We start from the raw sequence: 14,388 nt of genomic DNA on the forward strand, positions 1-14,388 counted from the left end.
CTGAGACAGGACCACGTTTAGTTCCTACCCGGGGTGGGAGCCTTCACCGGAGGGAGCGCTTGCCCAGAGCCCAGGTTTACCAGGATATGGCAGCCAGCTGGACCTTGATGGATGCATAAGCAAGGCCAGCTTGAGCAAGCACGGGAGGAGATGCAGAGCAGTTACACGCAGCAGCGATATCGTTCGCGCCCAGCACCACACTGTGAAGCACTTCCACTTGTGCCTGTAGCAAGTCATTGTACAGGGAGCCCTGACCCTGGCCAGTATTTTCTTGCATTCCAATAGCAATGAATAGTGCCCAAATTCTAGGGCTGCAGGAGCCAGGTCGTGAGGCTCAGTGAGGCCGGGTCGTGAGGCTCAGTGAGGCCGGATCGTGGTGCAGGGTTGATCCTTCTATGGAGAGGAGGTCCGGAAGTGGGGGCAGTTGCATGGGCAGAACCACCGACAGATGAGAAGGTCTGAGTACCAGATCTGCTTCGGCCTTGCCGACGCAATGAGTATCATCCTGCAGTGGCAACGTCTGAGTGAGTTGATCACACGCAGCAGTAGCGGAATGGGGCCGGGGGCATACAGGAAGAGCCCATCCCAGGGGAACAAGAAGGCATCCCCTAAACTCCTTAGCTGAGGATATCTGCTGGAAAACTTCTGACACTAAGTTGGCAGCCGCCTGAAGAGGTGCAACACTTGCTGAAGCTCCCACTCGTTGCAGGATCACAGCTCCCTAATCAGTCTGCAATGGTGTTCTTGACGCCTGCCAGGTGAAAGGGGATGAGCAACATGCCTTTAAGAATGGTCCAGCGCCAGAGGGACTGAGCTTCTAGGGAGAGAGCGGGGGAGCGCGGCCCGGGCCAGTTTCCTGATGTAAAACATGGTGTTGTGTTGTCCGTGAAGATCCCCACCACTTTTCCCCTGTAGCTGAGGCTGGAACAACTTGAGGGCCCTGAAGACTGCCCATAGTTGCAGGACGTTTATGTGTAATTTCTTTTACTTCTGGTGCCAGAGGCCTCTGGCGTAAGAATGTCCTGGGTGCGCTCCCAGACCCGAAAGAGAGGTACCGGTAGTGACTGTAGCCGGGTATGGAGGGAGCTGGAAGGGAACTTCTTGAGTGAGGTGTGGCTGAACCGACCACCATTGAAGAGCTTGACGGAATGCCCGATTGGGGACGATCTTGGTTGTCCATGTGCCTGTCACTTGCTGCCACCTGGCGTCCAGGAATTCTTGGAGGGGCCGTATTTGGAGCCTGCAAAAGGGGACCAGATGAATGCAGTAGAACATTATGCCCAGCAGGAATTTGATGCACCGGACTGTTGCGACGGGTGCCGTCAACAGCCGCTGGACCTTTCCCAGGATGGCTTTCACCCTCTTTTCCGAGGGAGTCGCCAGACACGAGATTGTGTTGAGCAGGGCGCCCAGGATCAGAGCGTTCCGTGATGGCAACATGCAGGACTTTTGATAGTCGATGGAGAATCCTACTTAAGTCAGAAGTTGGATAGTCTCTGCTGTGTGATGGGTTGCCAGTGCGTGGGAGCAGGACCAGATGAGCCAATCATCAAGGTAAGGGTAAATGTGGATTCCCCACCAGTGCAGATGTGCCGCTAGGGTGGGCAAGCATTTGGTGAACACCCTCAGGGCCGATTTCAGGCTGAAGGGAAGGGCCTTAAATTGATAATGCTGCCCCTGGATGACAAAACGCAAGAACATCCAGTGTTTGCAATGAATGGGGATCTGGAAGTACGCATCATCCAAGTCGCGAGCCAGCAGAAAATCCCTTTCCTCCAGCTGGTCGAGCACATGCTGCAACATGACCATCCTGAACTTTTGGGATTTCAGGAACTTGTTAAGGTTTCACAAGTCTACGATAGGTCGCCACCCTCCTGGCTTTCCCTTAACAGAAAGTATCTGGCATACACTCAGGAGCCCTGCAGGCACTGAGGGACTGGTTCTACTGCTCCTTTTCATAACATGGCCTGAACCTCCTGCAGAAGCTGGGCCATGTGTAGTCATTGACGCGCACCAGGAAGAATGCAGGAGACTTGCCTTGAAATTTGAAAGCGTGCCCCTGCTGAAGAACGTCTAGCACCCATTTGTCCATGGAGTTCTTTTGCCACTGATAGACAAAATTTGGTAGTCGGCCTCCCACTGGGGTGTGAAAGTGGGGGTGCGAGTCCTGGTCTGGTTCAGGTGTCGCTTGGGAGTCTGTGTCCTGGAAGGGTGACCACACTGGGTGCCACTGCTGTAGGCTTAGGATCACCCCTGTAAGCCACCTGGGTGGTGGAGTGGGAGGGCTGGTAATTGGGGTGGGAGTTTGTGTACCCCTTGGGATGATTGAGACTCTCCGCTTCGGGGAACGAAAGGACAGCCTTCTCTGCTGCAGGGTCCCCAGAGAGCGTGCAGTCTCTTTCTCGGCTTGGTTTGCTTGGATAGTGTCATCTACCGCCTTTCCAAACAGAGTGTCCCCATCGAACAGCATGTCCATGACCTTAGTCTGCACGGAAATGTGTGGCCTTGCGCCAACCTTACCGCCAGAGAGGCACACCATTCCCCATCTGGCAGAAACCAGAGTCTGCTATGTCGAGCCCCGAGTAGGACGAAGGCTTCGGCCTTCATGTCATCAGGGAGGAAGTCAACGGTGGGCCCCAGCTTCTACCACAGCTCTCGCATCAAAGTTATTGCCTTCCTGGTCCGTAGGTACCATGGACGATGAGAGTTTGGATGACCACTTTCTGGTGGCAGCCGATACCACGGAGTACGAAGAAGGCTGAGACCAGAGACGCATGGGAACCGAATCTGGAACCCAGTATTTATTCTCCAGTCCGTCATGCTTCGCAGGTGTGGTATTTTGAGCTTTTATGACTGACAATCCATCTTCCCATATGTCGCCCAACAATGGGAACAACACGATTGTCTTTTTAGCTGACTCTCGCCACTGAAAAAGGAAGCCTTCCTTCTTTTCTGGCACCAGATTGAAGAGCTTGGCAGCCTTTGAGATGGATTGGAAGGAGCCAGTTCCGTCTGGGGTTGAAGACCTGGCGGGCTCGTAGACATCCTGTGGATCCCCATCTGCAGAAATATAGTCGTTATACTCCTCTGTGCGAGTTTCGGTGGTGTCAGTGAACTATCTCCTCTGCCACAGGGGAGCAGGGCCCCTAGCACTGGCCGAGAGGAAACGAGTGCCCTATGAGGCGGGGTTGGCTGATGCCGAGATGGCCTTAGGGGACTCCTGGCAGACCAGGCACAGGAGCAGTAGGCAGCTGCTGCTGAATTTCCACCACCAACATATGCAGGGTGGTCAGGTCCATGTGTTGGAGGGCTAAACTGATGGTAAGGCTCATGGAATGGTGATCCCTCATGAGGCATGGGTCGATGGCCCCCTTCCTGATCCTAATAAAAATCTTCAGGCAAGTCTTCCTCAGAACTGGTGTAGATATGTGGTGATCTCCTGGGGGATCCCCTAGGAGCCAGAGTAAACAGGAGAACTGCCTTGGTCGGCCTGTGCAGGAAGTCTAGAGATGGAGGCAAGTCTTTCACCCAATCACAGCTGCTGAGGAAGGATGCTATGACAGGGATCATAGTAGGGACTGTTGACGAAAGTCTAGAAGGCAGCGACACCCTGGGCGTGGTGACTGTGATGGAGGTAAAGAGGACGGTTGTTGATGAATGCTTTGTCACCGAAGAAAGATTTGTTTTTCCTGACTCCACCAATGGGATGTTAGTCATCGTGGCTTTTGTCGATGAAGTGGCAGTCGATGGGGCGATGGTCCTGGTGGACGAAGAGGTTGTCGATTGGGGCTCTTGTCTATGAGAGTCGACGACAGCAGGTCCTTAGAAGATCTCCTCTTTGACGAGTTGTGCCTGGACGGTGTCAGTCATTTCCTCGCGGACAGCAGTAGCCCACCAGCTGGCAGGCTAACCATCGACAGAGTTGGCAAAGGTGACCGGCCCTTTCCAGAACATGGTCACACAGTGGTGGAGACCTTTGACCAAGATGCTGAGGGAGCGTGGAATTTCTCCTCCTTTTGGATCTTCGCAGAGGAAGCATCCTCAAAGGACCTCAACCTCCTCTTACCAGAGAGAGTACGCTCAGAGTACCTGCCAGCCCTGGACGAGGCATGACTGCACCCGCAGGCCGTGTCAGAGGTTGTCCCTTCCTCGATCCATGCCAGCAACCTCCGGTGGTGATCCTTCTTGGTCTTCAACGAATCGGATTGACAGATAGAGCATCCGTTCACTTTGTGGTCAGGATGAACACAAAAAAAGGCACTTGAGGTGCCGGTCTTCGACGAAGATGTTCTTCAGGCCGCAACTCTCACAGGCACTGAAAAGGATTTTCTTTGTGGCATCAGCCATAGTCGAGGTGTCGAGTTGTACGCCCAAGCCTGGGTCTGTTGGTGCCATTGGTTGAACATCCGACGGTGGATTGAAGATCTTCGCTGACAACGGGTACCCGGCTGCCACTAGTTGCTGTGTGATGGTTGATGAAGGAAAGATGGAAAATTTATTCTGAAAATAGCAAAAAAACTACGATTTGACGAGCGAAGCACAAGGACGCCCAACACTAGAAACGTGCAGTAAAATCTGAAGATGGCCACCCGGGGTGGACGAGTGTCATGGGCTGTGGGCAGTATGACCCAAAGGACAGAAATAGGCTATAGAGGAGACAAGCAGTTTTAGTTTAAAGCTAAACTGCTTTATTTTACTCATGATTCCTAGCCAGACAGGGAATATTCATGAGCATGTGAATCCACGCAAGACCCAATGCTGGAGAAATGCCATTATGCTGTACCACCAACAGCATCTAGAGGCCACGTGCGACTACAGTGCGCTCTACAAATAGCTGCACATAACATAAGAGCTGCACAGGAAGACTGACTATAGCATGGGTGCACAACATACGGCCCGCGGGCCAGTTGCGGCCCGCCATGCTGTTTTTTCCGGCCCGCGAGGCACAAAGACTTTCCTAATGGAGGGCGGCCCGCAAGCAGCATCGGCCGCCCTCCATTAGGAAAGTCTTTGTTGTCTTCCGGGCCGGACAAAACACTGGCCCTCATTGGCTCAGCGCACACGCACCACGTCGCTCCTACGAGCCACGTAGTGCGTTTGTGCTGCACCAATGGAGTGCCAGCACTAGGGCTGGCGTGGTCCATAAGGCTTGATGCCGGAAGGCATTTCAGCCTTGGACCACGCCAGCCGTAGTACGATTCCAGTTACCACGCCAGCGTTCCAGCTTACCCGCCATTGCAGAATATAGACGTCTCATTGACGTCTTTCTGCCACTCTCAGCCTCGTTAATTGTGTTGAGAACAAAGCAGATATGAAAGTGCAGAACGGGATCGCCGTGCTCGCAACCGTGCATCCTGAAGTCTGGCTGCACGTCGCTCTGCTGCTTCCTCGGCAAGTATTTGAGGCACGGAAACATTGAAAACACTGGCCCTCATTGGCTCAGCACACACGCACCACGTCACTCCTACAAGCCACGTAGTGCGTGTGTGCTGCACCAATGGAGTGCCAGCACTACGGCTGGCGTGGTCAGTAAGGCTTGATGCCGGAAGGCATTTCAGCCTTGCTTGCCACGCCAGCCATAGTACGATTCCACTTACCTCGCCAGCGTTCCAGCTTACCTGCCTTCCAGCATGTCTCCGGTAAGTGGTCTGTGTGTTTGTGTTTGTGTGTCGGGTCTGTTCTGCTGTATGTTTGTGTTGTGTATGTTGAGATGGGGGGCTGGGAGGCCGTGTCGGATGTGCATGAATGTTTGTTTTCGAGTGTTTGTGTTGTGTATGTTGAGATGCATGTATGGGTGCATGCTTCAGAGTTTGAGTGCTGAGTTGGGGGGTTTGGGTCTGTATGGGTGCATGTTTGAGAGTGTGTGTGCTGAGTTGGGGGGTGGGGGTTCGGGTCTGTATGGGTGCATGCTTGAGAATGTGTGTGCTACGTTGGGGGGTGGGGGGTTCGGGTCTGTATGGGTGCATGCGAGAGTGTGTGTGCTGAGTTGGGGGGTGGGGGTTCGGGTCTGTATGGGTGCATGCTTGAGAATGTGTGTGCTACGTTGGGGGGGCGGGGGTTCGGGTCTGTATGGGTGCATGCTTGAGAGTGTGTGTGCTGAGTTGGGGGGTGGGGGGTTTGGGTCTGTATGGGTGCATGCTTGAGAATGTGTGTGGTGAGTTGGGGGGTGGGGGGTTCGGGTCTGTATGGTTGCATGCTTGAGAATGTGTGTGGTGAGTTGGGGGGTGGGGGGATTCGGGTCTGTATGGGTGTATGCTTGAGAGTGTGTTTGGGGTATAGTGTTTGGTTGGGGGTGAGGGGAGCCATGGGGCATAGTGTTTGCTTGGGGGGTGTGGGACAGGGGGCATAGTGTTTGGTTGGGGGTGAGGGACAGGGGGCATAGTGTTTGGTAGGGGGTGGGAGCCATGGGGCATAGTGTTTGGTTAGGGGTGAGGGGGCCATGGGGCATAGTGTTTGGTTGGGGGTGGGAGCCATGGGGCATAGTGTTTGGTTGGGGGTGAGGGGCCCATGGGGCATAGTGTTTGGTTGGGGGTGAGAGGGCCCATGGGGCATAGTGTTTGGTTGGGGTTGAGGGACAGGGGGCATAGTGTTTGGTTGGGGGTGGGAGCCATGGGGCATAGTGTTTGGTTGAGGGTGAGGGGGCCATGGGGCATAGTGTTTGGTTGGGGGTGAGGGACAGGGGGCATAGTGTTTGCTTGGGGGTGGGAGCCAGGGGGCATAGTGTTTGGTTGGGGGTGGGAGCCAGGGGGCATAGTGTTTGGTTGGGGGTGAGGGGGCCATGGGGCATAGTGTTTGCTTGCGGGGTGAGGGACAGGGAGCATAGTGTTTGGTTGGGGGTGGGAGCCATGGGGCATAGTGTTTGGTTGGGGGTGAGGGGGCCATGGGGCATAGTGTTTGGTTGGGGTGAGGGGGCCATGGGGCATAGTGTTTGGTTGGGTGTGGGAGCCATGGGGCATAGTGTTTGGTTGGGGGTGAGGGGGCCATGTGGCATAGTGTTTGGTTGGGGGTGAGGGACAGGGGGCATAGTGTTTGCTTGGGGTGGGAGCCATGGGGCATAGTGTTTGGTTGGGGGTGAGGGGGCCACGGGGCATAGTGTTTGGTTGGGGGTGAGGGACGGGGCATAGTGTTTGCTTGGGGTGAGGGACAGGGGGCATAGTGTTTGGTTGGGGGTGGGAGCCATGGGGCATAGTGTTTGGTTGGGGATGAGGGGGCCATGGGGCATAGTGTTTGGTTGGGGGTGAGGAGGCCATGGGGCATAGTGTTTGCTTGGGGGTGAGGGACAGGGGGCATAGTGTTTGCTTGGGGTGAGGGACAGGGGGCATAGTGTTTGGTTGGGGGTGGGACCCATGGGGCATAGTGTTTGGTTGGGGATGAGGGGGCCATGGGGCATAGTGTTTGGTTGGGGGTGAGGGGGCCATGGGGCATAGTGTTTGGTTGGGGGTGAGGGGCCCATGGGGCATAGTGTTTGGTTGGGGGTGAGAGGGCCCATGGGGCATAGTGTTTGGTTGGGGTTGAGGGACAAGGGGCATAGTGTTTGGTTGGGGGTGGGAGCCATGGGGCATAGTGTTTGGTTGGGGGTGAGGGGGCCATGGGGCATAGTGTTTGGTTGGGGGTGAGGGACAGGGGGCATAGTGTTTGCTTGGGGGTGGGAGCCAGGGGGCATAGTGTTTGGTTGGGGGTGAGGAGGGCCATGGGGCATAGTGTTTGCTTGGGGGGTGAGGGACAGGGGGCATAGTGTTTGGTTGGGGGTGGGAGCCATGGGGCATAGTGTTTGGTTGGGGGTGAGGGGGCCATGGGGCATAGTGTTTGGTTGGGGTGAGGGGGCCATGGGGCATAGTGTTTGGTTGGGGTGAGGGGGCCATGGGGCATAGTGTTTGGTTGGGGGTGAGGGGGCCATGTGGCATAGTGTTTGGTTGGGGGTGAGGGGGCCATGTGGCATAGTGTTTGGTTGGCGGTGAGGGACAGGGGGCATAGTGTTTGCTTGGGGTGGGAGCCATGGGGCATAGTGATTGGTTGGGGGTGAGGGGGCCACGGGGCATAGTGTTTGGTTGGGGGTGAGGGACAGGGCATAGTGTTTGCTTGGGGTGAGGGACAGGTGGCATAGTGTTTGGTTGGGGGTGGGATCCATGGGGCATAGTGTTTGGTTGGGGGTGAGGAGGCCATGGGGCATAGTGTTTGCTTGGGGGTGAGAGACAGGGGGCATAGTGTTTGCTTGGGGTGAGGGGCAGGGGGCATAGTGTTTGGTTGGGGGTGGGAGCCATGGGGCATAGTGTTTGGTTGGGGATGAGGGGGCCATGGGGCATAGTGTTTGGTTGGTGGTGAGGGGGCCATGGGGCATAGTGTTTGGTTGGGGATGAGGGGGCCATGGGGCATAGTGTTTGGTTGGGGATGAGGGGGCCATGGGGCATAGTGTTTGGTTGGGGATGAGGGGGCCATGGGGCATAGTGTTTGGTTGGGGGTGAGGGGCCCATGGGGCATAGTGTTTGGTTGGGGGTGAGAGGGCCCATGGGGCATAGTGTTTGGTTGGGGTTGAGGGACAGGGGGCATAGTGTTTGGTTGGGGGTGGGAGCCATGGGGCATAGTGTTTGGTTGGGGGTGAGGGGGCCCATGGGGCATAGTGTTTGGTTGGGGTTGAGGGACAGGGGGCATAGTGTTTGGTTGGGGGTGGGAGCCAGGGGGCATAGTGTTTGGTTGGGGGTGGGAGCCAGGGGGCATAGTGTTTGGTTGGGGTTGAGGGGGCCATGGGGCATAGTGTTTGCTTGGGGGGTGAGGGACAGGGGGCATAGTGTTTGGTTGGGGGTGGGAGCCATGGGGCATAGTGTTTGGTTGGGGGTGAGGGGGCCATGGGGCATAGTGTTTGGTTGGGGTGAGGGGGCCATGGGGCATAGTGTTTGGTTGGGAGTGGGAGCCATGGGGCATAGTGTTTGGTTGGGGGTGAGGGGGCCATGTGGCATAGTGTTTGGTTGGGGGTGAAGGACAGGGGGCATAGTGTTTGCTTGGGGTGGGAGCCATGGGGCATATTGTTTGGTTGGGGGTGAGGGGGCCACAGGGCATAGTGTTTGGTTGGGGGTGAGGGACGGGGCATAGTGTTTGCTTGGGGTGAGGGACAGGGGGCATAGTGTTTGGTTGGGGGTGGGAGCCATGGGGCATAGTGTTTGGTTGGGGGTGAGGGGGCCATGTGGCATAGTGTTTGGTTGGGGGTGAGGGACAGGGGGCATAGTGTTTGCTTGGGGTGGGAGCCATGGGGCATAGTGTTTGGTTGGGGGTGAGGGGGCCACAGGGCATAGTGTTTGGTTGGGGGTGAGGGACGGGGCATAGTGTTTGCTTGGGGTGAGGGACAGGGGGCATAGTGTTTGGTTGGGGGTGGGAGCCATGGGGCATAGTGTTTGGTTGGGGATGAGGGGGCCATGGGGCATAGTGTTTGGTTGGGGGTGAGGGGGCCATGGGGCATAGTGTTTGGTTGGGGGTGAGGGGGCCATGGGGCATAGTGTTTGGTTGGGGATGAGGGGGCCATGGGGCATAGTGTTTGGTTGGGGATGAGGGGGCCATGGGGCATAGTGTTTGGTTGGGGGTGGGAGCCATGGGGCATAGTGTTGCACTCCAAGAGTGAACTCGATAATAAAGCTAAAACAGGCACAGTTAGGAGATGTACATCCTTTGCTTTTTTGAGGAAACCTGACTCAACGAAGGCCATACTCCTCTTGGGCAACCCAAACAGCAAACTATAGCAGTCCAAAATAACTGAATGTCCAATCAAGGGTCAATAAAATATATATAATTTAATTAAACAGACGATATACAATAACTAAATCGAAATAAATGATAATGGAAAATGTATAGTACAAAATGTAAGTTTGAAATGCAATAAAAATCGTTACCCCTCAAAAACATTCTTTTTCCATGTGTTTAATACAAATTGGGGGTTGAAAAAGCCTCCTGACATGTCCCGCCTACCGCCCCGCCCACTTTTACTTTTCCGCCCACTATAGCCCTTATGTAAGGTACTTTCGGCCCTCTGTCAAAATCAGTTGTGCACCCCTGGACTATAGGAACTGATGTTTTTTTTTTTAAATGGATGGAGGTCAGACAAGAATAACCAGTGTCTAGAAAGTTCCATTCTTCTTGAAATTGAAGCCTGCGCCATGGTTGCTACAGGAGGGTCATTTTATTGACTGCCCGTTTTCAAATGAATATGAGCAGATTGGCACAAAATGTAAATTAATAAATCCATGCATGTTTGAAACCATGAATTAAAGCAATCACCATCAGTGTCTTTCTGATACAATTTCACCTCCACATAAAAGTAGTTGACGGAATAGAATAAGAAAACTCTTCCAGGGAAGAGAGGCAGAGGCCAGGCCACATATGTTTGGTGTAGCTGCTTTTGAACTGTCAAACTATTTAAAATAATTCCCAGACATGATCATACATAGTTATATATTTAACAGACTGCAAAAAAAAAAAAGAAAAATCAAAACTAGAGGACTTTCAATTACTACCAATCAATGGAAGGTTATAGGGTGCATTTGAATACTCTGAAATTTGATATTAACAAATGGTCCAGCCAACCCTGACCCCCCCCCCCCCTTCACATTATATACACTTACCTTTACGTCTGCCCTTGTTTTATCCGTAACCTCCATTACAAATTCACATGATTTCCCATTTGGTGGATTCATAAGATGATTAAGAATGTACAGATCTACTGTTGCACCCAGGTTATCTATGTTGGAAACAAAGATGTATTCCTTTCCATCATCTAAAAGCGTGTCCAGCAGGCCAGAGTTGTAGAAACTTGCATATATATCACCGTGACCTGGAGGATACCAGACCTCTGCATTCTCGCCCGAGTAAGACAAGTCCTTGGCTATGGGTAACAAGGACTCTTTGTTGACTCGAGGATACCTAGAAGAAAGACAGAAAACAAAGCCATATACAAATTATTTGTACTGTAAAGACATGTTGTTGTGCTGCTTTATACCCATATTGTGTGCAGTTGTTCCACTGGCAGATGGACGTCAATGCTAGAGTGGGCGCATATATTGTGTTTATTTATACCTTCCCCTACGTTTGCAGCCACTTTCTATCAGTGCCATTGTTGCCCATGCTAGATCAGCACCCCCTAGAAGCCTCATCTCTTTATCATTCTAGTTCAGGAAAATACATTTAATCACAACAAAGTGGAGCCCAACGGTGCACTGGCAGCAAATCTTGCCACTAGATTACACAGAGAGGCATGTAAACAATGACTGCCTTGATTATGATATAAAACATTAAACCAAGTTAAATGAGCGAAGGCAATGCAAAGTAGGCTAGACCATGCATCATCGTTTTGAAGACATGCATGTAGCAGTTCTGCAGATAAACAAGGCGACATTTAAAAAAAAAAGAAATTATGCTTAGGTTTTACTGACCTATGCTCTGTATAGAAAAAATGGGCATTGTGGGAGAATACACTTTTGATAAAACATACAGAAAAAATAAAGTACTTCCTTACTGTTTTCAAATTGGAGACTTTTATACTGTATGAATTTGCGGTTTTATTTCACCACACATTATATGTAACACGTGTTTCAAACCAATGCTAAGTTCCAAAAAAATAAGACCAATGTCTATGTTTTAAACAATTGTTCTGTGAGACGGTGGGTTAAATCATACCTGTGCCCAGACCAGTGCTGCCCACCATTTGGGTTGAGTTTGTTATTAGGAAGATTAGCTCTAACCTTGGAAAGCCCAAGTCTCTTGTACGTTTTAAACAATTGCCCCTTTATAAAATGCTTCCTTCAACAATCAGTGTCAGATGCCTTCAAACAAGTACTTCCTTTATACAAAAAAGACAATTTCAAGTGCTTAGATGTGCATATGTTTAGGGCTTGCGTGCTGCGTCACAGTGTAAATTCACCAGAAACTGCAGAGTTTACATATGTAAATGTAACAATTGTTTACAAACTTGACCTTAAATTCCATTTATAAATGTCGTGAGAGCCAAAGGAACAAAAACGAATACTAAAACCTTCGTAGATCTCATTTAAATCCGCATTTCAACCATTACTTTTACAATAATATTTCCACATGGGGCATCTATAATGTGTGAGAAACCTGAAGGCATCTTCACTTCCTTCTCCCCAAAATCCTCTTCTCAGGTGGCCTGGAAAAGGCCATTGCTTTTGGATCCCAACTCTGGGGGTGGATATGCGAGGGAGGATCACCTGGGTGGAGGAGATTTGCGGAATAGAAGGAGGGTGTCTTTAGGTGAGACACAGTAGCCCTCGTTTCTATTTCACAATGAACCCTCAGTCCCTGAAGCCTTTATAGGCTGTCAATCCCCCTCCATTTCGTCCTTGCAATATAACCCTCCGGTAAATCATCCGTATAGCGGGACAGGGAAGAAATCAATAAGGAGAACACCTTCTTACATGGGCAGGCTAAACCCACATTTACCTCCGCTGGTTAAATCAAGAAATTGCCAAAATGCATCCTACCATCCCCCGACCCCTATAGGTTATTACCAATCTTCCCCCACTGTCACACACTCCAAATGTCCCCCATTCATATCCCTTTAAGACTGGGACGATGAAGAGGCAACTAGGAGTAATGCACACTGTGCACACCACTTTGGTACTGGGACGAGGAAGAGGACTGTAACACCACTCGAAAGGTCAGGCATGTCTCATTGACAGAAGTAATTGTGGTCAGACAAATGACTTGCACCTGCAGCCACTTGAGAGGCTACAGGGGCATACAAAAAGGGAAGACACACATGGAGAAGGAGAACCGCCTGGGAAGCCAGGAGGATGTGGAGCAGGCTGGAGAGGGGCCAGTGCCTGCTGCAGGAGAGCAGGAAAGATGCTGGGCCAGAGTGAGCCATGAGAGAGTCCAGAGTCCTGCAGAGCCCTGAGCCGCGTGTTCCCCGCTAGAGTTGGGGGACACAGAAGTCTCCATTACGCTGCAAGAAGCAGCAAGAAGGTTCAGAAGAGGCGAGCGCTGTTTGCCAGTGCTCCCGACGTGAGCAAGGGTGGCGAGCGAAAGCATAAAAGGAACACGTAAGCACCTGGAAGAGCGGCCCCACAGCAGCGAGTTTCAGGGAGAGAACACTGAAGCCGGGGTGCTCCAGGGGCTTGGTATGGGCAAAGAAAGATGCCGAACAAGGGAAAGTATATAATGGATGGGTCTGGAAACCACATGGACATTATTGAATAGCTAACAAGCTACAAAGTACTTAATTCGTTTTTGAATACCAAACTAAAGAAAAGCTTTGCAAAATATATTACAAATACTGCACACGTGGAGAGAAAGTGATATGTGTTTAAGAACAAAGTGAAACTAGGGGAAAAGCATTTATGAACAATGTGAAAGTACAAAGCCATTTGAAAACCAGCAATTAGAGTTTGTGAATCAAGTGAAAGGCAAATGATAAGCACTACTGGATAGTGTGAAAGCAAGGTGGGGACAAGTAATAACCACTGCAGAGTGAATGATGTAAAAGTCACACGTTAGTAGAGTCAAGAGAATGCCAAGGAGAAACAGAAAGGAGTACAGATGGACTAATGACACAGATGCATAGAAGAAACCTATGGTGGCAAGGTAGTCCAATGAGGATTAATGAACATTACATTGTGCCAAGGGTCATTGGTTCTGTGACCTGTGATGGGTGGACCATGTGGTCCGACACCTACGCCTAGACCGAGTAAACCCTACTTGGAGTGAACCAAGGAAAAATCAAGAGGTTCAAGTTGTTTTGCTTAACAAGTGTTAAAGTGATTAAAGAGAAGAATAAGCCAAGTGAATGGTTGACACACCTGAAAGATTACAAAGTGTATTTTGTATTAATATTGCAAGCCGAGAAGGTTGAATTAACTGAACAGTGTTGAACTTGGGGAAGGGAATCCTAAGGATGTTGGAACTGTGTTGAACTTGGGGGAAGGCAACCCCCAGGCTGTTTGGAACTGTACAGAGCTTGGGTAAGCTAGCCCCACGGTATTTTTGTGGAACTGTTTTGAACTTGGGTAAGAGGAAGCTGAAAGCAAGACAGGAGCTGGAAGAATCTCAGAACTTAATTTTTTTAACACTGTTTCTTTGGTTGTCGACATCCCTATACATTGTATAAATTTAGTTGTGGGGCAAGCATACGATTTGGACACAGACAGACAGACTTTTGTTGAACTTTATGACACAGACTATCCTGACATAAAACCACACGTTTGGAAAGTATACAAGTCTCCAATCTGAAAGCAGCAGCCACAAAATGTTTTCTATTTGATTAAAAGTATGCTAACACATTAAATCTATACAGAGAGCAGGTCGGTAAGATCCAAGAATTTCTGTTTTTTTCTCAGGTTATGCAAGGCTGTAGGTCGTTCTGTTCCTCGAGATTGGACCCAGCACCTT

General features: G+C 51.3%; 1 protein-coding gene across 3 annotated transcripts in view; it reads right to left on the reverse strand.

Moving 5' to 3' along the window:
* Positions 1 to 14,388, reverse strand: part of LOC138467888 (UTP--glucose-1-phosphate uridylyltransferase) — a 764,123-nt gene that overhangs the window by 447,443 nt on the left and 302,292 nt on the right. For all 3 annotated transcript variants that reach the window (XM_069608190.1, XM_069608189.1, XM_069608188.1), the window contains one exon: positions 10,608 to 10,905. In XM_069608190.1, coding sequence (XP_069464291.1) covers positions 10,608 to 10,905 — 298 coding nt within the window. The remainder of the gene's footprint in view (positions 1 to 10,607; positions 10,906 to 14,388) is intronic.

This window comes from Ambystoma mexicanum, chromosome 4q (genome assembly GCF_040938575.1).
Source record: "Ambystoma mexicanum isolate Mex_15411 chromosome 4q, UKY_AmexF1_1, whole genome shotgun sequence".
Classification (NCBI taxonomy): Eukaryota; Metazoa; Chordata; class Amphibia; order Caudata; family Ambystomatidae; genus Ambystoma; species Ambystoma mexicanum.